At 43.0% G+C, this 26,621-nt stretch overlaps 1 protein-coding gene across 1 annotated transcript in view; it reads left to right on the plus strand.

Moving 5' to 3' along the window:
* The window catches only part of LOC144266545 (cytosolic phospholipase A2 zeta-like), a 42,442-nt gene that overhangs the window by 15,489 nt on the left and 332 nt on the right, over positions 1-26,621 (plus strand). Inside the window, exons 5-19 of the mRNA XM_077819978.1 lie at positions 5,254-5,294; positions 5,844-5,886; positions 6,753-6,819; positions 8,193-8,362; positions 10,763-10,876; positions 14,856-14,893; positions 16,282-16,417; positions 16,942-17,078; positions 18,417-18,639; positions 19,477-19,591; positions 20,459-20,596; positions 20,939-21,046; positions 22,689-22,883; positions 23,788-23,954; positions 25,295-25,481. Coding sequence (XP_077676104.1) covers positions 5,254-5,294; positions 5,844-5,886; positions 6,753-6,819; positions 8,193-8,362; positions 10,763-10,876; positions 14,856-14,893; positions 16,282-16,417; positions 16,942-17,078; positions 18,417-18,639; positions 19,477-19,591; positions 20,459-20,596; positions 20,939-21,046; positions 22,689-22,883; positions 23,788-23,954; positions 25,295-25,481 — 1,879 coding nt within the window. The remainder of the gene's footprint in view (positions 1-5,253; positions 5,295-5,843; positions 5,887-6,752; positions 6,820-8,192; positions 8,363-10,762; positions 10,877-14,855; positions 14,894-16,281; positions 16,418-16,941; positions 17,079-18,416; positions 18,640-19,476; positions 19,592-20,458; positions 20,597-20,938; positions 21,047-22,688; positions 22,884-23,787; positions 23,955-25,294; positions 25,482-26,621) is intronic.

Below are 26,621 nucleotides of genomic sequence, written 5' to 3' on the forward strand. Positions count from 1 at the left end.
ACATCATGCATTTATGCCTTGTAGGCTGTCAATGCTTCAGAGGAGGTAGTGCACACAAAAGGCGAATGTATCGGCTGATATCTAAACTAGAGGCCTGTGAACTGATTAACAATGAAGTTGTACAAAACTCTGCAGTTCTGTTTTGCAGGGGTTCCTGTAAATCTCCTTTCAGTTTTGCTCTGTGAGGGATCAGAGTCCTTGAGTTCCAGGTTAGAATGAAACTCACCTGAAAGCAGTGAATTCTTTGTGATTTCTATATGAAATCATACATGGCCCAGCAGGTTTCACAAACCCAGCATAAGGTTTGGATTTGTAATCAGGGCTCAGTTTGGTGGAAGAGGAATGGTGGTACTCTCCCAACCTCCATTTACAATCAAATCTTTGCCCATTTGAGAGACGACTCTGATTTTCCTGAGGGAGTAATTGCGAGGGGAATTCAGGGAGACAGAATGCAATTATTCAAGCAGAATTTTCCTAGGAGGGTGAAACAAACACATCTACTCTTGCAAAAACATGCACTTTAAGCAGAACAACCACCACCGCTCAACTATACTGGACCCTTACTGACCCAGAGGGAAATATGACTTCATTGTCATCACCACATCCTGCAGTATATAGATTTTTCTTTGAGGTCTTCCATCTAAGCACTGATTAGACTTTAATCATATTTTAGCTGGGGAGATCTGAGGTGGCAGGAGTGCAGGCCATAGAGGGAAGCCAAGGCATGACTATTGGCACAGAAGACCTATGGTTAGAAATGGCTGTTAAGGTACATATGAGCTCATTACCTTGATGAAGCTGGGTATAATTTTACTTTTTGGAAGGGTCTCCACTATAAGCTGCTGCATTTGTCTTGGAATCCAGATTATATAAATCAGTTTGTGTTTTGTTTGCTCTTCATATCCTCCATCACGTTATATCTGAGCTCCTCTGCTATATGGTGAGAACAAGCACAAACCCCCACCACAGCTGTTGCTGCAACCTCAGCTGACTGAGTGCTGTCAGGGCACTGCTGTGATTAAAGACTATCTGGGAGCTTATGATAAAGTGTAACCTACACACCTCCTGGGTGTGGTGTTCTGTCCCATCTAGTGGCATCGAGACCACTTAGAGAGAAAGAGAGATTAATGAGTCTGCTCTACAGCCTTAGCCAGAGTCAACTGGCTTTTAGCTCATGCAGTAGAGGCTCATGCACTAAAAGCTCCAGAGCCCCCACTTGTGACACCGACAGACTCTGGTCATCAGGATCAAACCTGGGGCCTCTGAAGCTTAGTGCATGAGCCTCTACTGCATGAGCTAAAAGCCAGCTGCTTTTTAGCTAAGTCTGTAGAGCAGACTCATTAATCTCTCTGTCTCTCTAAGTCAGGGGTGGGCAAACTTTTTGGCCTGAGGGCCACATCGGGGTTGCAAAACTGTATGGAGGGCCAGGTAGGGAAGGCTGTGCCTCCCCAAACACCCTGGCCCCCATCCCCATTATCACCCTCCTACTTCACGCCCCCTGACTGCCCCCCTTAGAACTCCCAACTCATCCAACCCCCCCTGCTCCTTGTCCACTGACTGCCCCCTCCCAGGACCCCACGCCCTATCCAACCTCCCCTGCTCCTTGTCCCCTGACTGTCCCAACCCCTATCCACACCCTGCCCCATGATAGGCACCCCGGGACCACTGACCCATCCAATCCCCCCACACTCCTTGTCCCCTGACTGTCCCCTCCTGGGACCCCCATCCCTAACTGCCCCCCCCAGGACCCTACCCCCTATCCAACCCCCCCCCCGCTCCCTGTCTCCTGATCACCCCCCCCCCGCCCCAAACCTCCGCCCCATCCAATCACCCCCTCCCCTCACTGCCCCCTTACCATGCCGCTCAGAGCGGCAGGACAGGCTTATTGGAAAGCCTGGGAGGTGAGCGGGTGCAAACTGCGCAAACCACGCGGCCAGCTGAGGCTGCGGGGGAGGGACTGGGGGCTGGCCTCCCTGGCCGGGAGCTCAAGGGCTGGGTAGGATGGTCCCGTGGACCAGATGTGGCCCGTGGGCCATAGTTTGCTCACCTCTGCTCTAAGTAGTCTCGGTGCCACTAGATGGGACAGAACAACACACCAGAAGGTGTGTGGGTTACAAAATCACTTGTTTTTTTAGTAGGGAAGTACTTGCTTCTTGCTTTTGCCTCCACTTTACTCCCATTTAAGATTATTAACCACAATGTTTCTCTGTATATTTAGCCCTCCGGCAACATAAACGAGCATAAGATGCACGGGTGGAGGGTATCCTCAGCAGTGTCTCTCTTCAGATCAGTTGGGTTTAGCTTCATGGTGAAGGTGCTATGTTTGGACTAGGAGAAGATGGGTGGGTACCATCTTCCACACTATTAGCTCTCTATGCCAGCCTCAGGGGTGGCTGCCTGTTAACAGAGAAAGGGGAAGGAGAATGGAGAGAGTAAAAATTTAGACTAAATGAGAGGCTACATGTCTTTGTATGAGAGACAGGTCAGCTCAGATATCTGTAAAGCCCCAGTGTGAAAGATGACTTTGTGAGAAGTTACAGAAGAACAGCCAAACTGGGTCATGCCAATGGTCCATTGAGCCCAGTATCCTGCCTTCCTACAGTGGTCAGTGACAGATGCTTCAGATGGAGTGAACAGAACAGGGCAAGATATCAAGTGATCCATCTTTGTCATCTAGTCCCAGCTTCAGCCAGGGAGAGGTCAGATACCAAGAGCATGGGGTTGTGTCCCTGACCCACTTAGCCATTGATGAACTTATCCCCCATTAACTTATCTAATTCTTTTTTGAGCTCAGATAAACTTTTGGCCTTCCCAACATCCCCAGGCAATGAGTTCCACAGGTTGATTGTGCATTGAGTGAAGTACTTCCTTTTGTTTATTCTAAACCTGCTGCCTATTAATGTAATTGGGTGACCCTTAGTTCTTTTGTTATGTGAAGGGGTAAATAACACTTCCTTATTCACTTTCTCCACACCATTGATCATTTTATAGACCTCTGTTATATCCCCCTAATTTGTCTCTTTTCCACGCTCAACAGTCTGTCTTTTTACTATCTCCTCATACTGCTAATAATTCTTGTTGCCCTTTTCTGTACTACTTCCAATTCTAATATATCTTCCTTGAGTTGGGATGACCAGAACTGCACGCAGTATTTCAGGTGTGGGTGTACCATGGATTTCTATAGTGGAACTATGATAATTTCTGTCTTATTATTTGTCCTTTTCCTAATGGGTCCTAACATTGTTAACTTTTTCGTCTGCTGCTGCACATCGAGCAGATTCCGAGAACTATCCACAATCTTTCTTGAATAATGACAGCTAATTGACCCCATCATTTTGTATGTATAGTTGAGATTATGCTTTCCAATACCCAACACTTTATTTTTATCACCATTGAATTTCATTTGCTCTTTTAAAAAGAAAAGGAGTACTTGTGGCACCTTAGAGACTAACAAATTTATTTGAGCATAAGCTTTCGTGAGCTACAGCTCACTTCATTGGATGCATTCTGTGCATTTTTTTTCCCACTGAATGCATCCGATGAAGTGAGCTGTAGCTCACGAAAGCTTATGCTCAAATAAATTGGTTAGTCTCTAAGGTGCCACAAGTACTCCTTTTCTTTTTGCGAATACAGACTAACACGGCTGCTACTCTGAAACCTGTCATTTGCTCTTTTGTAGCCCTGTCACCCATTTTTGTGAGATCTCTTTGTAAGTCTTTGCAGTCAGCTTTTGACTTAACTATCTTGAGCAATTTTGTATTGTCTGCAAACTTTGCCATCTTAGTGTTTTACCCCTTTTTCCAGATCATTGGCGAATATGTGGAATAGCAGTACAGTTGGTCTCAGTACAGATCCTTGGGGGACCCGGCTATTTACCTCTCTCCACTGTGAAACTGACCATTTATTCCTACGCTTTGTCTTTTAACCCATTACTGATCCATGGGATGACCTTCCCTCTTATCCCATGACTGCTTATGGTGCTTAAGACCCTTTGGTGAGGGACCTTGTCAAAGGCTTTCTCAAAGTCCAAATACACTATATCCACTGGATCACCTTTGTCCATATGTTTGTTGACCCTCTCAATGAATTCTGATAGATTGGTGAGACAGGATTTCCCTTTACAAAATCCGTTGGCTCTTCCTCAACATATTGTGTTCATCTCTGTATCTAATAATTCTCTTCTTTACTATAGTTTCAACCAATTGGCCTGGTACTGAAGTTAGGCTTACTGGCCTATAATTACCTGGGTTACCTCTGGAGCCTTTTTAAAAAAATCTGTGTTACATTAGCTATTCTCCAGTCATTCGGTACAGAGGCTGATTTAAGCAATAGGTTACATACCACAGTTCTGCAGTTTCATATTTGAAATCCTGCAGAACTCTTAGGTGAATATCATCTGGTCCTGGCGACGTATTACTGTTTACAATTTGTTCCAAAACCACCTCTTTTGACACCTCAATCTGGAAGAGTTTCTTAGATTTATCACTTAAAAAGAATGGCTCAGGTGTGGGAATCTCCATCACATCCTGGGAAATGAAGACTGGCACAAAGAATTCATTTAGCTTTTCTGCAACAGCTTTGTCTTCCTTGAGTGCTCCTTTAGCACCTCAATCATCCAGTGGCCCCACTGATTTTTTGGCAGACTTCCTGCTTCTAATGTATTTAATTTCTTTTCCCCACAGTTTTTGTGTGTCATACTAGTTGCGCTTCAAATTCTTTTTGGCTTGCCTAATTATACTTTTAAATTTCACTTGCCAGAGTTTGTGCACATTTCTATTTTCCTCAGTAGGATTTGACTTCCAATTTTTAAATTATTTTTGTCTCTAACTATCTCTTTTACGCTGTTGTTTGGCCATGGTGGCATTTTTTGATTCTCTTACTGTTTTTTTTATTTGGGGTAAACATTTAGTTTAAATCTGTATTATGGTGTTTTAAAAAAGCTTCTATGTAGCTTGCAGGCATTTCCCTCATGTGACTGTTCCTTTTAATTTTCATTTAAATAGCTTCCTCATTTTTGTATAGTTCCCCTTTTTTGAAGTTAAATGCTACTGTGGAGGTTTTCTTTGGCATTTTTCCCCCTTCCCTCAGTCACCATCCTGGTCAGGTGGTTGGTAGTATATTCCTACTACTATACTCTTATTATACAAGCATTGAATTTCTATCCAGAGATTGGGGTGGGTCTGGAGCTATGAAATGTACTCTCCAATATTCAGGTGACTCATTGTGTGTCTGGTCTCTTTCAAGGAAAAGGAGGGGAAAGAAGAGTTGGATGTGGAATTTTCTTTGGAAGAAAGGTGAGGTTCCCCCCAGGTGCTGCTAACTGTACATCTAGTTTTGAATTAACCCTTTACAATCCACTGTAGTACATCTCAGTGTACTCACTATGTGAGGGGATGCGATTATACGTGCCAACAAGACTGCTGCTTCCTCAGTTTGAAGGGGTTCTTGAAGCACTGCTCTGAGGAAGTCACAGTCTTAGTATCCTAGATGTGTCTAGGGCAGGTTAATTCAGCTGGATATTTCACAGTATATATTCCAGTGTTTCGTTGCAATATGTCTGGGATGGCTGGTATCCTGTTCAAATCCTTGCTCCTTGGGTTCTGGCTATCCTGTGACAAGGTGGGAGAATCCAAAGCAGCTGTGTAAAACCAAGATACTATTTTTTCTCCGACAGTGGAAAACTTTTGTCTGACATAAAGGAAGCATTTGCTTCAGTGTCAGATTATAGATTATAAAAAGCCTATCATAGTTTAGACCCCAATGCAGAGAGTTGGGAGAGGGAGGTAAGGGGGATTGTAGCTAAGGAACCAAAACTCATTCATATTATCCCTTCATTTCCACAGCACAGCTCCCCACGCTGAGTCTATCACCAATGGAGTTCTAGTGGTGAGCAGAAGATGTGTTTTTACTTACATGCTGGGGGACTTATTTAGTGTGGGTTGTGCTGTTGGTGGTGCACTGCTTTCCGAAATCCCCTTTCATTCTCTCAAATCAGAGAGACGCTCTCTTTGGCTGTGATTGTAGTGATGTCTCCCGCTTCCCCACAGGGTGTCAGCTGGGCATGTACCTGGGACTTTAAGTACCACAGAAGAGACCTCAACCACATGAGCTAAAGAATAACCCCATTAGCTGGTTGCAGTAGTAGGCTGTGATACTCTAGTGGACTTACCACTAAAGGGTGACCTGATCCACTTTTTCCATATGTTACACTGTCACCTGGAAGCATTTCTTGAAATTGCTTTGTCTGGCAGCGGGGTGATAGTTTTCATTGCAGCGCATCTGCTGTGGGGCAGATTTTGAAAAGCTGTGTTTCTGGAGAACGTATGTGTGGTGGGGAGAGTATTTTGGACCTCTCCCGGTGCTGAGGTACACATAGCTTTCCATAGAAGATGGTAGTGGTACACCTGCCTCTTCACATCCCTGCACTCCCATTCCTGTGCCCCTTAGTAACAAACGAGCTTAGGAGCCAATCTCTCCAGGCCAGTTTTATTTGGCACTAGTTTAGGTTGGAAGCAACCAGGAATAAAAGTTGGAGGAAGGTGCTCAAGCCATAGAGTCACCCTGAGCACTGCGAGGAGAGTCTTGCTTAGGGGAAATGCTCTTCTGGATGCAGGAACATATCTGTCCTGAGTTTTTGTCCTTGGATTATTCTAGTAACTTCTCATCATAGAGACTAGCATTAGCGTCCGTGAGGAAATGAACACAATTTCCTAGTCAGAGTTAAGTTCTCATGGCCCATTCTTTTCACATAGGCTCATCCCTGCCTGTGTGTTCAAGGCTCCATCAATAAAAGTGAGAAGACCAAATGGATAATACAGGGTAGGTCTTGTAAGAGATATGGCAATTTCCTGCAATAGCCTTGAAAAACCTTATTGAATTAAGTTAAGTATATTTGGAGTCCATTGTGTTAAATGCAAATGTTATGTATTATTGTGGGCCTTTATCTGCTGATCACCTTTTCCATGAGGCCAGGATCAAAAGTCCAAGCTGTGTAAAGGAAAAACTGAGCTGTTCATGGCTGTTATGAACTTGTGGTCACAGAAAAACCCCTTTGTGGGGTTTGAAGGACTGACTAGTAACAGAGCTCTTGCTCGAGGTTGAGGGGTGATCTCAGGCAAGTCTATTAGCATGCATGTAGTTTCCTTTATGGTTTTTAATGTGTTTTCTCTGTAATGCTTTCACCTTAAGAATAAATGTGCTTGCTTACAAAGGCCCATGTGATAACTTATAACTGCTGGCAATTACAGCTATTCATACCCTTCAAAGAGAAAGCAAAGTGCAGATGCTAGCCTGTTCATGGAGTCTGGCTTCCTGGGGATATCACAATGTAGGCAGGGAATTACTGTGCAGCCTAGAAACACTCTGATCCGGAGGGAGAGAAATGTGGTCTCTGCCCAAGAGAGGACAGTTGAGGAGCTGGGAGCCTAGCATGGGTGCACTTGAGGGACTGTGAGGGGGGAGTACAGGTGCAGTTGCCCTGAACTGTGATGGCTATGTCCTTTCTTTGACATATCCATCAAATTCAGGGGTTGAATGCCAGAGGATATGGTGAGGAACTGCACTTCCCTTTGTTATGGTGTAGTATAAAAAACATTGATATGGGCTTTACAGGACCTTCAGGAGGTCTGTCTGGTTCATTTCTAGCAGTCCTTTTGTTCACCTGGCTGGCAAAGGGCAGATACTGACATCCCTACAAAAGGGGATTGTGAGGAGGACAGCTGGGGCAAACAAGGGTAATTCTGTAGGTATTCTGTAAAATAACACTACCCCCTCCCTGCCAAAATCCATCCAAGCAAAATTCCCACCTTTCACTTAATGCAGTCCCTCAATGCTATCTGCAGTGCTGGGGGCACAGCTCACACACCTGCACTGTCACCATATCCGTATTGGGTCGGGTGAGCAGGACCCACTACTGGAAACCAGGAAACCCATCTTGATGTTACAAGGTTTCTTATATAGGTTTGACAGCTGGAGATGATCATTGGTGAAGCATTGCAGGCAGGGTTTTGGGGAATCAATGTGGAACTTGTTCTGGAGGATGTGAGAAGTTCTGGCATCTGGGAGGGGATTCTTGTTGAGGCATTAGTCACTTGAGGAGAGTTGATTGCAATCTAGAGTAGTATATTAGGGATTTCCTTTTCTGTCTTTATACTCTTAATTGTGTGGGCTGACTCTCTCATTTCCTTATTCAGAGAACTGTCAGGTCAAGTTGTCCGTGCCAGGGGCCTTTGAGAATCGGTCATCCACTTTCTGTAGTGCTGACTCAGAAGAGAGAAGGAAGATCCCGTTTCTCTTCCATGTAGACAGAGAAATCAGCCCAGAGCTTCACTTGGAGCTGCTGCAAACAACAACTGTCCTAGAGGTGAGAAACAGCATTTGCCGGAGGCTTAATCCATTAGCCAGGCAAATCCATTGTGAAGCCAGGTCCTCGACTCCTGAAAATGACACTTAGGTCCTGACTTATATTCCATTCATAATAATTCCATGTACTACCCCGGTTGGACAAGTAGTGTTAGAGGCAAAGTTGACATAGGTCTTAAACCTGTTGATGAAAATAAGTCCATTATGTTAAAATAGGAACTATTTATATTAACTATTAGATGTGAGAATACACAACGAATAATTATAGGGTGGGGCTGGTAGGGCCGACTATTGTTATAATGGCCCAGCACTTCCCATTTATAAGATGCTGTTTATTTGCTTATAACTTTACCAAACTTTAACCATTTGGGCTGAAATTTTACTGCCAGATATCTGCCTCAAGCTGAATTATTTTGGAAAATTTCAGCCAAAATGATTGAGCTGTTTCTGAGAATGTGTCTAGGGGAAAAATACATTGTTTTGCCCATGTTAAAAAAGACAACAACCAGGGTGACCTTTTCTTTGAGAAGCTCTAGCACCCCCGTGCCTTGGAGCAGGGACTTGAAATTTGGCAGGAGCATGGTATTTGTGTCAGGCATATTTCTTTCACCATCCCTATGAAAATCTGCCCAAATTTGGCCAATTTAGTAGCCCTTAAAAATTGCAGTTTGTATGTGGTCAGTAGAGAAATGCTAAACTTTGTAGCTGAATTACCTGAGGATTCTATCCACATTGGGCATGCCCCACCTTGGAGCTAAGATGAACTTCTCTGCAACTGTGGTCTGTGCTGGGGCCAGGCACTGGAAGAGGGAGCAAAGGAGCCAGTCTCTCCTGTGCTCTCAATGGCCCTCCTGCTGATGCCTAGCGAGTGTGGAGGAGGAAGCTACCTTACTCAAATGTAGAGGGGACAAGAGCTAAACTTTGGGGTGAGGGGTAGGCAGGATAGTGGACTGGAACAAGGAGCCTAGGGGATGAACTGGGACTGGAGGCTGGCAGGGAGGGAAACTGTGAGTGGGATGGAGTGGGACTGGCTGGGCAAGTAGACTGGGAGCTAGGGAGGGAAATGGATGGGACTGAGAGCCAGTGGTTGGGCTGGGGAAACTGAGATTGGATGAGGAGTTGGGGGGAGATTTGGACTAGAACAGATCTGAAAAGGAGCCAGAATAGGGGAGAACTGGGACTGTCTGGGCAAAGAGATTGGTGCATGGAGCCAGGGTGGGTGGGTGCTGAGATTGGACAAGGAGCCTGGGGAGGAAGACTGAGACTGGAGGCTTGGGAGTGTCAAGCACCAGATTGGAAGAGGAGGGGGAAACTAGGACTGCTTGGGCCAGGAGACTGGAGACAAGGGGCAGGGGTAGGATGGTGGGGAACTGGGAATGGATGGGCAAGAGGACTCGGACTCGGAGTGAGGGAGGTGACTGGGATGGAATGTCTGGAAGGGTTGAGACTAGGTCTTCCTGGGCAAGGAGACTGGTACTGGAGTGAGAAACCTGGGGTATGGAGACTGGGACTAGCTAGGTGAGAAGAATAGACTCGGGTGAGGAGCCAGGGGTGGGGAAGAAACAGGACTGGTTCAGGGACAGGTTGGAGGAGACAGGGCGGAAGGGGTCAGCCTTGGTGGGAAATGGTTAGAAGTGTCTGTGCCCACTAGAGCAAACTCCCCTCCAGAGCCTGGAATGCAACCCAAGATTCCCGAGTCTCACCATTCCTCTGCTGTCAGCAAATATCTGTGAAACCCACCGGCAAAGTGTCCCCTCTAGTTCTGGGCTGTAGAAATGGTGACAACCTACTACTGCTATCAATTACTCCATTACCTCAAGTGGCAGAGGTCTGTGCAATGGATCTAAAGGTTCCAACCTGCTGATGAGCTACATAGGTTTATTAAAGGTTAAAAAGGGCATAGTCAATTTCCTATTAAAGTCAAAGGAAAGAGGACATTGATTTCAGTGGAAATAGGATTGGGCCTTCATATACTACCATGTGTCCGGGTTCAAAGGACAAGTTTATGTAGTTGCTGGTCTTTGGGAATGTTTCTGTATAATGGTCCACTGGTGTGAATTGGGTAGGTCAGAATTGTTTATGTAACTTTAGCTTGTAATTTTTAACGTTTCAAAGTTAGTGAGATTTTTAAGGAGATCTTATCGTTACATCTTTTCCTGAGTTGCATGGCTCAACCTGAACTGAGACATAATAAAGTTTTTGTTATTGGGTAATAAAACCACCAGCCATTTTTACTCATTTGAACAGTGAACATATGGTTTTGTATTAGTCAGTAGCACACAGCTGAGTGATATGTTTTTATAACAAGTGTACAGCACCTTGAGTGATGGAAGGATGCTTCTATAAATGTATACAAATAGTTACGTTTCTCTGTATGTAAACCAAGCATTTTAATTCCTAGGAGGGATGGAGTGAGGATCTGAAAATGCACACTGCACGCTTAGGGACGGGAGCAATCCCCCTTGCAACACTTCCTCTTGGACAGGAAGTTGAAATTAGCGTTCCACTAGGAAAGGTAATAGTCTCTCTTTCTATGCACAGGTTTTTTAGGGGCATGGAAATGGTGGACTAAGTTAAGCTTTGTGCATTTAAGTTCTATGTTGTCTTTCTGTTCTGTTAGTGTTGGTTTTTTAAAGCCAGAAGAATTTGGGGGTATAAACTGTTTTTTACAATGTGTTTATACAACCACCCTAGTATAGTGATGCCTGGATCTGACTGGAGCTGCTATGTGCTACAGTAAGAGGGAAGAGAAAGGGATGCATGAGTCAGAGATAGGGAATGGAGGAAGGGGAATGTTGACGGAGGAGAGGTTTTTGGTTGAGAATAAAGGGACATAAGAAGAAAGTTGGTTGTTAGAGCAAATAAGAAATTTAAAGGGGATAATCAGAGGGGGACAATATTATAATGGAAGTGAAGGGTAGGAGTGAATGAGGGGACTGATAGGGATAAGCCTACCACTATCTCTCCCTTTGTGCCTTTCATTTTCCCTTTACTAATTACTCCTGTCCTCTCACACTTACCTGACCTTCGGTTTGGAATGCGGTTTGGCTCAGAAGTCCTATCCACTTTGGCCTGCCTGACAGGTTGCTAGAGAGCAGAAGTGCTCTGGTAAATGTTCTGGATTCAACTGTGGAAGCCCATAGTATCTAACCCCTTATATGCTGTCTGTCTCTCCTAATGAGCAGTCACTCGCATATTATTGCTTCCTCACAGTAAAGTTGGAGCGGTCATCTCTGAAATGTGGGAAATAGGAGGAAGGAGTGAAATCTCATCTACAATTCATGGGTTAATTTAAAGCATCAAATAAAACAGAGCAAAACTATGTATAAATTCATTGAACCCTGTTTTTTTCCTATTCAGTTCACCATTTTCTCTGTCTGGTCTTGCTGGTCAAGGACCTCTTTATGGAGATGGGAAGAAATGAGATGTTCATGTTGACTTGAGATGAGCAATCACAAGAAGTATTTTGCATGCCCATGGACTCTGGAAGAGAGATCTGGTGTTGCACTTGCCTAGCCCTGTTCCTCTCTTAAGAGGAGGAGACAGTGGCTAGTGTTGGTTGAGCACAGATCTGGTAGCTGAGCAACTAAACCTCCCTCTGTCGATCTGGCTGTGGCTTGTCTCGTGTTTACATTCTCTTACTCACTCCCTCCTCCGGGCCCTTGGCTCTCTGCAAGAGCAATGTGCTGCATCTGCGTAGGCAATCAAGTCAAGCATATTAGTCTAAATGTCTTAACCATTCAATAGCTGAGGGAAGGGCATTGTACAAGTCCATGCAGGAACCAGGCAGCCCTTGCTGATGGGTGTACCCCGCAGCTTTGTTGCCTATATCTTCTCACTGGCTACAGTGGCAAAGTGGGGAGTCACAAAGGCCCCATTTAGAGTCATTAGCAGCATATTTTAACACTCCACATCTGAAGAGATTGAGCTTTACCCAAAGATGGTGTGCAAGGTCAAACACATGGGTTTATTGGATCTGTCACAAGATATATACTGACTATATTTTTGTGCTTATAATCTCTATGGTTACATTGATGGTTTTTCTCATCACACAGTGTTGTCATCTTCAGTGAACTGTTAGGAGGAGCCTCCAGCATCTTCTGTCACATGAGCTGTGATGTCCGAAAACCTCTGTTATATAAACTTTCATGTTCAAAACCTTTTGCCATGTTGACTCATGTGCTGAAGATGGGATTATGTGAATGAACTAAATTAGCTCTTTTTGTTAAAATTTGTCAAAATCCATGTATTTATTGCCTTAACCAGCATTCCAGTTACCAACTCCGCTCCTGCCCTGCCCCCATTCTAACCCCTTCCCCAAAGTCCCTGCCCCAACTCCACCTCCCCCTTCCCCATTGGACTCCTTTCTTAAATCCCCGCCCTGGCCCCACCTCTTCCCGGCCTCCTCCCCTGAGTGTGCCTTGTTCCTGCTTCTCCTCCCTCCCTCCCTCCTGGAGCTTGTTACGCCACGAAACAGCTGTTTCACGGCAGCAAGTGCTGCGAGGAGAAGCGGGGACGCAGCATGCTCAGGGGAGGAGGTGGAGGTGAGGTGAGTTGGGGCGGGGCGGGGAGCTTGGCTGCCAGTGGGTGCAGAGCACCCACTAATTTTTCTCCGTGGGTGTTCCAGCCCCGGAGCATCCACAGAGTTGGTGCCTATGCTGACTATACAAACCCCAAAGGGCCAGCCACATTGCCAGGTCAATATTAGGTTGTATCTTACCCAAAATACTGCACTGCCTGCCAGCCAATCCTTTAGTGTCTAAAACTAAAGGTTTATTTTAAAGAAAAAGGAAAGTACAAGAAGAGACTTGTTAAAAGATAAAGCACTTAGATACACCCAGAGACTTTAAAGTCCAGATATCAAGTTCTTAGCAGTATTGGTGAGTTTTCTGGCTTGAAAATCTCGCTGGAACACATCCACAGCTTGGATGGGTCATTCAGTCCTTTGTTCAGAGCTTCAGTTTGTGGAAAAGTTACTCCAGAGGTAAGAAGCAGGACTGAAGACAAAAAGCAGACTATGCCGCTGCCCTTTATATTCCTTTTGCCATGTGGCTTGTACTTTGTGTCTTCACAGCCCATGGGCACGGAAAAGCCTTAAAGCCTCTGTCCATAGGTATGCCCCTAGAAGTCCTGCTGACTCACAGGGTGTATTCCCTGGCTCCTTTCAGTGGATTCATTGTACAACTGATGACCCTTGATGGGCCATCGAACAGCTAAGTAGTGCTGATGCCAATCTGTCTGGGGGTGTCACCCAAAAACAAAGCACAAGTTTGGAAATACAGATATACCCTACATATCTATAACACATAATAACAGGTGATACAAACATATAAACAAAATTATCATACTTGGCAAATGATAACATTTTGGCAGATACCTCACAGGACGTATCTGGTCAGATTCCTTGCAATTTTATAATATTGGTATCAACAATATCATAGTGTCCCACATATTCTATACATTATATACAAGGAACCGCTGTGTTCCTTTATGGTGACTTTATTGCTAGCTTTTCATGTTTTCTTAATCTACAATAAGGACCTAACCACATCAGCCACACTATCAGGGGCTTATTTCACCTGCACATCTACCAATGTGATATATGCCATCATGTGCCAGCAATGCCCCTCTGCAATGTACATTGGCCAAACCGGACAGTCTCTATGCAAAAGAATAGATGGAAACAAATCAGACATCAAGAATTGTAACATTCAAAAACCAGTAGGAGAGCACTTCAATCTCCCTGGGCACTCAATAACAGACTTAAAAGTGGAAATTCTTCAGCAAAAAAACTTCAAAACCAGACTTCAACGAGAAACTGCAGAACTGAAATTAATTCGCAAACTGGACACCATCAAATTAGGCCTGAATAAAGACTGGGAGTGGATTGGTCACTACAAAAAATAATTTTCCCTCTGCTGATACTCTTACCTTCTTGTCAACTGTTGGACATGGGCGACGTCCACCTTGATTGCATTGGCCTCGTTAGCACTAGAAAAGTAATTTTCCCTCTCTTGATATTCACTTTCTTGTCAACTGTTGAGAATAGGCCACTTCCACCTTAATTGAATTGGCCTCATTAACACTGACCCCCCCACTTGGTAAGGCAACACCCATCTTTTCATGTGCTGTAATATTTATACTACGTACTGTATTTTTCACTCCATGCATCTGATGAAGTGGGTTTTAGCCCACGAAAGCTTATGCCCAAATAAATTTGTTAGTCTCTAAGGTGCCACAAGGACTCCTCATTGTTTTTGCTGATACAGACTAACACAGCTACCACTCTGAAATAAAGGTCACTCTGACTAAAGCATACATTTGTTCTTTGTGTATGGTGAAAACATAACATGGCCTGTCTTCGAGTTGGCTTTACTTCTGGATAGATTTTGTATAATTTTTTTATGATAAGCTGTGGGAATTCTTTATGCTTCACAGGTGAGACTGTCTGTAAAACTTTCCTTTTTGGTTCAGGATTGTTCCTTCTTTTCCAGGGGCAAGGTGTGGATCTGACTGTGAAGGTTGAAGAGAGGTGCGTCAGATACCCAGAAATTCCTAAAAGAACATATGATAAGCAAATACTGTTCTCATTTATAAACTATCTTGATAACTGTTTTACCTGTCTCAGTCACACTTACAGTTCATTTTACCTGACTGTCTCAAGTGAAAAAAGGTTCCTAGTGTTGAGGGGTTTTTTCTTGTGTTGTATCAGTTCACTGTAACTTTACTGTAGAATCAGTTTTCCTTGTATTTGAAACGTATTTTATCTGTGGGCTCAGAAAAAGAACTGAAGTTATAACCAACTTGGGGCTGAGTGCTGAAGAGTTGCTTACGGAAGTCAAATCTGAAAAAGTTGCTTCAGATGATAATATGCGGATTTGTCCACAAACTAACGCATGTATGGGCTCATGGGCAGGAGAGCTGGCACTCAGCTCCAAACAGTACAATGCGTGTGTCGTCGTTGGTAGGTTATATTTTTTCAATGTAGAGCTGATTCCTGTTTTAGGCATGGTCTGAAGATAGTATAAACCACACATCATGTCATTAAGACACATTTAATATACCTGTTGAACGTTTGACTTTCCTCTAACCAGAGTTTACATCTGCCTTTTTCAGAGAGGTTGTTACAATTCTTTTAGACCTATTAATACCTCTATTGAGATCCATGAGCATTCAGCAAATATGAAAGGAGTCAGCCCTGTTTCAAAGAGCTTATGGTGTAAAAAGGCAAAATGCAAAGCAGGGCTGTGGAAGGGATACAGCTTAAAAGTGAAGTGACTGCATAATCTTGTAAGTGGAAGAACATCAGAACTAACTTTAGTTGTTTTGCTGATGCCTTGCTTCTATCTGTTCCCTGATTTGTAATACATTTATCTAAAGAGTGTATATTCTGCTTTTTTGGCTGTATAAAAGTTTTTATCCTCATGTATCATCTGAGAAATGGTATAGGTGATTGAACAGACTTGTCAGGTACAATTTTTTAAATATTGTATTTTGTTTTAATGTTTAATTATCTGATGGAAGAGAGCAAGGTTGGAAGTTTCATTTTTGTGAGGCTATCCTCATGATGTGAGGCCTTTCAGATGGTCTTGAAGGAAGGGTGAAGTTTGGTTTGGAATGCTGAAGTGAGAAAACTGTTCCAGAGATGGGACAAACTGCTTTTTTTTATGGCTCTTATCACTTGGACAGCTTGGTTCTTTAAAAACAGATACTAGTAAAACATAAACAAGAATGCAACACAGGTATGAATGAAAACCAAGGAAAAATAAATGCATTTAATTTTTTCTCAGCTGGTCTTAACTGGTGAGGCAGGGTACAAAATCAGAGAGGTGGTCTCAAGTAATAAGGGCTTTCTGAAAGTTCATCTCTCTCTTTTGCCATTTTTGTTCTCCCTCACTCTCCTCTTGCTTGTGGGAGTAGCTCTCAGGATCTTGATGTGCGCATCAGTTTTGACCTCTGTAAAGGAGAGAGAGAATTTTTGGACATGAGGAAGAAAATAGTTTCTGATGCCCTAAAGAAGACACTTGGTTTGCCAGAGGAGCCCAAGAAAGATGAGGTATGAAATTCCCTTTTTAGAGAACTCTGTCCTTTGTGACTAGTTTTAGGGGGAGATAACTGTGCTGTCAGTGAACCTCAGCTTAATGGAAAATAGATTGTAAGCACACAGATTTTGAAAAAGCAGTTCAGAATGCAAGACACAGTCACTGCTTGGATTTACAGTAACAGAACAGGGACAAACAACCCAGAAAAAAACAGGAGAAAGCTATCTGAGCTGCTAATAGTCCCTGTTTTCTGTCCAAAATGGCTGCTCATACTCCCAGATCAAATTACAGAGGCTAAATCAGCAGAAGATTTGGACATAGTGGGCTCAGATTTTTAATGTCAACAGAGCCCTTTCATAGGAATACTTATCTGTCTGTCTACCTCCCATATTTTATTTTTGTTTATAATGAGAAAATCCATGAAATGAAACCTAAAACCAAATGACCGTGCGTGTGTGTAATTTAATACATATGCATGCAATGTAGTATATTCAATTGCATATGTTTTTCATAGCCTTTCATTCTTCTATTCTGGCAGATCCCTGTAGTGGCAGTAGTGGGATCAGGAGGTGGGATGAGAGCCATGACTGCTTTCTATGGCAATCTATCAGGACTCCAGCAGCTTGATCTCTTGGATATCCTGATGTATATGTCTGGAGTCTCAGGATCTACCTGGTATGTAACTGGAACTTTTTCCCCATAGTCCTTCGACCTGAGAACTCAAGTCAGCATAGTCTGGGGAATGATACTCTATTGACACAGTTTACTTTTATCAACATGGATGATTCAGTGATAAGCTCATATATTTCCATAGTCTCTGTTGTTCACCTGATAACTTATTTAATTATCCTTCAAATTTCTGAAGTTTGTCTATAGATGCCCATTCAAGTTCTGGGTGCCTCTCCCATAAATTAAAAATTACAGAATAAATATAACCAGAGGACTGCCCATAAATAAACCCACCTTGGTCCACCCCCTCTCAACCACCTTAACTAAGGGAGGAAAAAGGTGAGCTTTGCAGCATGCCCAGAAGGTTAAGAAATCTGGGCTCTGGTAGATCATGTGGGAACAAATGAATTCCAGAATCAAGGGCCCCACACAGGGGATGCCCTATCAGAAGCTCCTTGTTGTTCATATTGAGGGAGCTCCAGCTTAAGTACCCCTTATGATCTCCATTGTGACAGTAGATCACAGGGAGAGATGGGATCTGAGTAGCCTCCCTCCTTCCCCCAAATCAGTGACAAAAAGGAGAAGCAGGAAAGTAAGTTATAATATCTTTGCCCCGCCTTTTTTTAAAGTGAGCATTTTTCTTCAATCCATACAATATTTTCATTAACATAATTCTTATCAAAAGGTTTCAAACTACTTGCAGTTTCATTGAGCCAGATCCATCTCTCTGGGGCCCTAATCCCTTTGCCACTGAAAGTCGTCTTTCTAAGAAACGAGGTTTTAGTGATATCAGGTTTGTAGCAGAAAAATCAAGGGACAAGCCCATGTAGCATTAAAATATATCGGTTTGTAGAAAGGTATGTAAAGTATGGCTAGGTATTAATTAAAAATAATGTGAATTAAGTTAGAGGGAAGGTGCTGTAAAGGGGGTGTGTTTCTGCCTAAAGTAGTCTGAGATACTGAGGTAAAGAAAAGAGGGCACACAGGAAACCCAAGACATTAGATGACCATGGTAATCGATGCTTTAGGAAAGTTTCTTCATACTAATAATTAATTAGGTTGTTACTGAAAGTCTGAGGGTGTGCACAGAGATATGATATTAAGACTTTAAGAGAATGCAGTTTTGAGGCCCAAGCTGTGACCTATCATAAAATTGTTTAATAGGAAAGATTCCAAGGTGTGCTATAGACTATACATTTAATATGTTCTTAAATAAAAACAGAGATGTTACTTTCAGTTCTGTTCAAATCACAATGTGGGGAGGGCAGTCATCTTTCTCCAGACATTTGGCATATTGTATAATAATTTGTTGTTTACTGAAAACCTTGGTGGACATTTTACTAGGTGTTTGTCTAAACTCTACAAAGACCCTCACTGGTCCCACAAAGACCTCAAGGATGTAATTAGCGTTGTTCGGAAACTCGTGACCAGCAGCAAAGTGGGGGCGTTTTCTGCTGAACGACTGGTGTATTATTTCCAGCAGCTGATCTTGTTGGAGAAAGAAGGACGGAAGGTCACACTCACGGATTTGTGGGGCCTTATCATAGAATATTTCTTACAACAGAAGGTAATGAGAGTCCTGGATGTGAATGGTTTGTCTTCAGAATAGGAGTTTAACAAACCTGTTTGAAGCCTCCGGCAACTTATCTCTTCAGACTTGTGGGACACTTTTTAAACTTCTCCTAGACATAAACAGAATTTTACAGGAGAAATGAAAACTTTAAATAATATCCAACACTGATTAAAGCCCCAAGTGATTATCCTATGTTAATCATAAACCTATTCCATGCTAATATTATAGTAATTATCCTATGATGATCATAAATACATAGCATTTTGTATTTTCAAAATGCTCTACAACCATTAGCTGATTCATCTTCATAACACCTCTGAGATAGATAAGCATTGCCTCTTTTTGTGGATGGCGTAGCTCTGACACAGATTGGTTATATTACTTGTCTAAGGCCACATGATGAATAAGGGACAGATAGGATTAGAACTCCAGAATCCCTGGCCCACAGTATTTTTCCTCAGTAGGTATGTGTGTCTACTACTTTGTATTTGCTTTTATGTTTTTCATTCTCTCTCTCCTGATGCCTAAAGGAGCCATTTATGAGGACTAAACACTGTGAGATCTAGTTTTTTCTCATATTATTTCAATTTCTGGATTGTGGAAATATTGAAAGATGAGATCATGTCATGAGTTCGACAAATTACTCCATGAGGTTTTAAAAAAGCCCATGAAAAACTAAAAAGAATTTGCTTGAGAATTTCCTCTGAGTTCACTATTCATGCTGTGTGATTGGTCACATCTGTCACATGGCATTGCGAGGGCAAGAGGAACCTTCTATTTAAAGGCAAAACTGAACACCAAAGTGATATGACTTTTCCTTGCCATATCCAGCAGGATCCATCGAAGCTGTCTGACCAGCAGTCAGCAGTTAGGTGGGGACAGAACCCCTTCCCCATCTATGCAGCTGTCAATGTGAAGCCCAATGTCGGTAGCCATGAATTTACAGGTATAAAGTAAAGTGGGTTTTTCCCCCCTCTAAAATCTGTAAATAGCATTTTCCCCCCAGTTTTAATTATTTATGTCCTTGTTCCCAGTCTCAAATCTTGTCGCAGCATAGTAATGATTGTGGGTAGCAACATAAATTCTCCTTCATATCCTTGCTACTGTGAATTTACTGGGTGAAATCCTGTTCCCATTAAACTCTCAATGGGAGATTTGCCATTGACTCCACTGGGGCTAGGGTTTCACCCATTATGTATACCTAACTTTTCATGCCTTTTCAATATTTGTAATGATGTGTTCAATCGCACATCTTCTCTTGAATTGTACTTGGCAATCCTAATTATAATGCTAAGATATTGGTTTGTTTTTGGATGTATCTCTCCGTGGGCATGTGCACATCTTTATTTGATGTTTGTTTGGTTTTTGTCTCCAACACACTTTTGAATGATGATATGATGGATTGACATTTTGTTTGGCTGATTTGAAAATCCCATTACTTAATTATTTCTGTTAGTAACAGGATAATACTTCTTTAAATTCATTCTTCATCCCTTTTGCCGCCATTAAAAAATATCAACTTGTGATGCTGGTGAAAAGTCTTAATAGTGAATTCCCATGAATCTGTTAAATAAATCTCCTGTCAATCATATTGCTGTCATGCCATAAGTAAGATGTATGTGGGAGAATCTCCCCTCAGGGCATTAAAGCATTGTTATCTGGGAGGGTTAACCTTTACCAGCATAGGCATCATTGGTATGGATTAAGAAACTGAATTATTCTCTCTTAGCCATTCTCATGGGAATGAGGAGGGGATGAATATGTTTATCCAAGTGTATTCGTGAGATAATTATCTCGGTTAACCCTTTCACAGAGTGGTGTGAGTTCACACCCTATGAGTTTGGTAGCCACAAGTATGGAGCCTTTATCCGCATAGAAGACTTCGGCAGTGAATTCTTCAATGGGCTGCTGCTTGGGAAGTGTCTGGAGCCCAGAATTTGTTTTCTGCAGGGTAAGATCTGATGCTGCTAGAAACACTCCTATTGTGCTTTATAGCAACTGTAATTTGATGCACATTGATGAGAGGGTTAAGAATAATCAGATATTTAATTGTTAGTGACTTATATCAACAGCTGAACAGTTGCATAAGATGTTGCCTCTGGAGACTGTTAGGCATTTAACCACACTCTGTGTTCTTAACTGAACAAGACTTTTATTAAAGATAATCTGTCCTATCCCAATTTTGTCCTGCATATGATGCATATCTGATATGGTGAAATTGAAATTGGTCATGCTGTTCAGTGCCTGAGACGTCTAGGGAACCTAAATTAATACTTTCCTTGTTCCTTTTCAGGAATATGGGCCAGTGCCTTTGCTGCCAATCTAGATGAAATCTGGGAAGAAGTGATTTCTTCAAAAGTTGGCTTTCTAGAATCTCTGAAAGATGCCATCAAAGCTATAGGTAAACAATAGACAGAGATTGGGCTTTCCTTAGTCGTATGAAAGGGCCTTGAAAATAACTCCTCCATTCAAGGAAGTAACCTCTTCTCACAACATAAAAGAAGATAATTTAGGAGGGCCTTAACAGCACTGTCTACTGGTAGCCCATTTAGTTTAGATTATAGGAACATTATGTGTGGGATTGACAGTGGAGATGATAAAGGATAATACAGTTTCTAATACAAGAGATAATATAAGTTCTCCTTACCAGTATAATGAAGAAAAAGAGAAAATGGGCAGCACCACAACTTTCTGAAGCTTCATAACAGCATCAGATTCTGGACATATTTACACTACAACTATTATGGAGTCAGAGGATTTGGCAATATCACAATTGTCCCCTGCAGCACTTGCAATATGTCTGATGTTTGTAGTTTAGATAAGTACTTATCTATGTCCCCTTCGCCAGATGAAAACCATGCAGTGTTCAAAGTGGGGACATGGGTGGGCCCCACTTATACTAGAGATTTTAACTCTAGTATAAAGGTTGGAGCCAATTGTGTCTTGTTTTCTCAACATTCTATTGTAGGCAGGGTGAAAGTAACTTAAAGGACTTACTGATACGCTTGAGTCCTGAGCAGGGGGTGTGGCTTTGACCGAAAGGGGCAGGGCCTCAACCGGAAGAGGCATGGCCTTTAGAGCCCCAGGATTTAAAGGGCCCAGTGCTCCAGATGTGGTAGTGGTGGCTGGGAGCCCTGGGCCCTTTAAATCACTGCGGGAGCTACCACCTGCAGAGGCGACTGGGAGCCCGAGGGCTCGGGGGCCCTTTAAATCACTGCCCGAGCCCCACTGCCAGAGCTCTGGGGTAGCAGTGGCGGCTAAGGGCTCTGGTGGTGATTTAAAGGGCCAGGTGCTCCCAGCCACCACTACCCGCAGCGGAGCCCCAGGCCCTTTAAATTGCTGAAGGAGGAGTCCTGGTGGCTCCCGGCTGCTACTGCTACCCTGGCAGCGGGGTTTGGGCAGCGATTTAAAGGGCCTGCGGCTCTGCTGCGGTAGCCCCAGGCCCTTTAAATCATCTCCGGGGGAAGCTGGTCCAGTCCGGCGCACTAACTCTTACCAGTATGCTATACTGGACCGTAACGGCTTTAAATGGCCTTTAAATCGCTGAAGCCCCTGGGGTAGCAGCGGTGGCCAGGGTCTCCGGTTGTGATTTAAAGGGCCTGGGGCTCCCAGCTGCCACTATCGGCCGCCTCTGCTACCTGGGGGCTCTGGCAGCAGGGCTCTGGTGGCAATTTAAAGCCCCTGCTCCAGCTGCTGCCAGGAGCCCCAGACCCTTTAAATCACCGCCTGGGAAAGCTGGTCTGGTACAGCGCACTGGCTCTTGCCTGTATGCCGTACTGGACCATACCGACTTACTTTCACCTCTGATTGTCGGTGGAGGCTTAATAATACCAGTCATTTTTTAAAAATATTGCTTAAGGTGTTAGCTACATGAGCCCTGCTGAAGACAGTAGCAGTTGTGTTTAAAATCCCAGCTGTTGTAGGGGGAAATGTCAGTATAAAATGGCTGGCATCTTGAACTCAGGGTAAAATGGTCAGGGAATTGTGAAATTTGAGCTTGGATACAGAGATCTGAATTCTGATTTGTTTGTTTCTTTCTGCAGATGAGGCTCGAGGACGCCAGCCTCTGGACCCCTCACAATTAGAAAAGCGAATGGTCATGCCAGGTGGAGCCTTCTCACATTTATTTCAAGATGTATTTAAGTCCCGCTTCTCTGCTGGGGAAAACATTAACTTCATGCGTGGACTGTACCTTCACAGGGACTACGTCAATGCCAAGGAGTTTGTGGCCTGGAAAGGTGGGTAACAAGATTCTGTGTGAGAGAAACCAGGCTGTGTGTCAAAGGAATTGGGGACAGTTAGGAAGAGAAAGATGACGAGTCAGTGACAATGCAAGTATGTGTTATCCAAGTACATACTGCTGTAAAACTTATAAAATGGGCAAGATGCTGCTCTGAGCAAACCATTCAGTTGGCAGTATAGAAGGCTGCTCAAAATGCAGTTGTTGTCTAAAACAAGTTAAAAACATATTTTGTCTGCTGCCACTGGGGTTTGTGTAACCAGATCTCCATGAGTAAAATCACCAACACCACCAATGGAAACGCTGTTGGCCAAATGCAGTCTTCCTTTACAAACAGGCAACCACAATGACAGGGTTGTACTTGTGTATATGACAGCAGACTTGGGCTTATATACTTCAGAGCAAAACCATCCCAAATCCCTTTTGACTGTATTGGAAATTGCCATATAGGAAAGTTATCTCTCCCAGTAGGAAGGATGGGCTTGTGCTTACGGCACTGGATCAGGAATAAAGAGATCTGGCTTCTGTTTTGAGCTCTGCTACTGACGCTCTATGGGCAAGTCACTTAATCTCTCTTTCGTACCTTAAAGGGGTGTTGTGATAGAATAGTTAACGCACGTGAGATGTTTGGTTCCTGTGGTGGTGTTTGCTTATAAGCTTTTCTGTGGTGCTCAGATATAGGTCTTTTTTTATTTGTCTTGTTTTGCTGCGTGTCCAGGGTGGAGGCAACTTAGTTTGATTTGGTGGTGGGTGGGTGTTGGGGTGTGGGAGTACAGTTAATGTAATTCCAGGGTATTTAAACATTTCTCCTTAGGGTCTCACATGGTTTTCACCTTTTCTCTGAAATTAGACTGACGTGTTTTGTGTACTTCAGTGACCAGTATGATTTTGGGGTCTTTCAGGCACTCACCAGGATGCCTTTCCCAACCAGCTAACTCCAATGGAACACAATCTGTACTTGGTAGATGGGGTTTTTTCTATCAATTCTCCATTTCCTTTGGTGCTTCAGCCAGAGAGAGATGTAGATGTCATCTTTTCATTCAACTACTCTTGGGAAGCTCCATTTGAGGTGAGAGACAAAACGGAGCAGAATTAGGCAAAGACATGTGTCTACTGCCTAGGACATAATGGATGAAATCAGAATGGTCAAATGCCCTATTTAGACATATGTCAATGACTGAGAGAATTATTACTGGGTATAATGCATTATACAACCTTTTGTCAAGTTTTGGGGCTTGCTGCAGAAATTACTTGGTGAAATTTTGTGGCCTGTTTTGCAGGAGACCAGATTAGATTATCATATTTATCCCTCTGGCTTTAAAATCTATGAATCTGTAGATAATTTGTTTGAATCCAAGATCAATTCAGTAGATTTCCAACTGATGGCAGTTTGGTGATTTATCTGAAATAAATTGATGATCTCAGTACAGTTCCTGATGGACAAATATCAGTCTAAAAATAACCATTTCCATATGAGATGAACCATTTTTTTCTATACTTAAAATGCCATGTTAAATGAACATATGTACATTTAGAAATTTTACACGACCCTGCACATTCTGGGCTCTGAGGGCCCGGGCCTGTGACATAGATTTAAAAACACAAGGAAGAGAAGTTTCAAAGCAAATTTCTCATCCCTCAAACTGCCAGTGTGTGACACCAACAATCAAAATGTGTGACAAATGACCAAAATGTGGGACACAATAATATACAGATCTACCTACCTATCTACCTACCTACCTACCTATAAAGCATGTTTGAAGGATTTTTTCTCACTGTGTTACTTAAATAAACCAATTTGGAAAAAAAAAAAATGGAAAAAATTAATTCTATTGCTTGCCATAAAAAAATCCTTTGGCATATGGATCATAAGCAGAGTTTGAACTCTGGATTTTCACATTCCCAGCACAAGCCTTTACTTGAGTTACAGGAATAATTGCTCTTCTCTGTGTGGAGCAGCCAGTACAGGGGGATGCGACGTGACACACACTTTGCCAGTGGGTTGCCCAGCTGTTGGCTAGACAGCAATAGAATATTGGACACTGGAATCCTGGGTTCTGTCCCTGGCTTTGGGAGGGGGCTATTTTTTAGTGGTTAGAGATAGGAATAGCCAAATCAAACAGCTACATTGTTATCATTGATGATAACATTTCTATTACAATAGTACCTGGAGGCTGAGGTTGAAGTCCCACTGTGTTAAGCCCTATGTAGACATATACTCTTTTGAGCTCTTCTGTAAATCTGGCCATGAGGTCAGAATGGGAACTCTGGAGTGCTGTGCACTTGAAAAATCTCATCTTTATTTAGATGCCTAAATGGGAGCTGAGCACTTTTGAATATCTGGCACCACCTGATTTTTAGATCTTATCCAGTAAAGAAAATAACTTTACTTTTGTCTTCTGAGTTCAGGTGCTGCATCAGGCTCAGAAGTATTGTGAAGAAAGGGAAATCCCCTTTCCACACATTGTTGTGAGTGAGACAGATAAGCAGAAGCCCAAGGAGTGTTATATGTTCATGGATCCTCAGAATCCAAAAGTTCCCATAGTGCTTCACTTTCCATTGGTGAACAACACATTCCAGAAATACAAGGCACCAGGTAAGGAAGTATGTAGGAGAGGTTCAATTATACACGGTGCTGAGAATTTTTCGCCCCATAGTCGGGAGTTGCTTAGGGCTCAATCCTGTAAGGTGCTAAGAACCTAAGGCTTACTTACCTAAGGTTTACTTCCTGCATACCTAAGGCTTGCATACTGCATATGTACTGCAGCATAACTACATCACTCAGGGATGTGAAAAATCCACCCCTTGTGGGTGATATAGTTATACCGACCTTAACCCCCATGTGGACTGTGCTATGTGGGTGAAAGAGCTTCTCCCACTGACATAGCTTATAGAGGTGGGAGAGCTCTCTCCTGTTGGCTTAGAACATCTTCCCCAGACATGCTTCAGCAATGCAGCTGCAAATTTGTAGTGTAAACCTGCCCTACAAGAAGAATCATTGGGAGCAGTAACTATATATTGGACATTGGCCACCAAAATATCCATCTTCAATATCGCAAGAAAATATGATTCATATGCTACTTAAAGTGATTAAATATTTATATTATTAAATGCACAAATATGAAGGTTGTGCGTTCCCTACTCTAGCTGGTGGAACAGACCATCTGTTTAAACCTGTTTTAATGTATTCAAATATTCCAAAGTAGTTTTTGTTATATAGAGTGTATTTGTTCAGGTGTACTGTTAGTCCAGTTTTCAGTAGCCCTCTTTACTCCATTACCAGAGAGTCTCGGTTGCTTGGGGTTGGAGCTTCTGTCATAGCTTTGGCCTCATTTTTAAAATGTTGTAGTCTGTTTAAGCTGAAATTTTGTATTAGGATAATGACTGTGGGCCCTGAGGTGTTTGGTTTTATGAACAGTAACAACATTGGCATATGGAATTGTATTGTCCAAAGGTTTGAATGCAAAGCTGAAGAGTACTGGGGATAAGGGACTCTGGGTTCCCCTCTGTAGCTGAAAAAGTTATGAATTAAAATCATTCACACTGCCTGTGAGATAGGAACCAAGTATAGGGCTTGAAAATCACGCTTGGTTAAAGTGCTTCAAACACACCTATTTCACCTTGTCAGGAACCTTACCTGCACCCAGTGGCAGGACAAAAGAGCCATCTGCAGAGTCGATGGAACCGATGATCGATCGATTGCTCTATCGATCGATCGAACATCAACTTGTGGGTA

This window comes from Eretmochelys imbricata, chromosome 6, assembly GCF_965152235.1.
Source record: "Eretmochelys imbricata isolate rEreImb1 chromosome 6, rEreImb1.hap1, whole genome shotgun sequence".
In the NCBI taxonomy this organism is placed as follows: domain Eukaryota; kingdom Metazoa; phylum Chordata; order Testudines; family Cheloniidae; genus Eretmochelys; species Eretmochelys imbricata.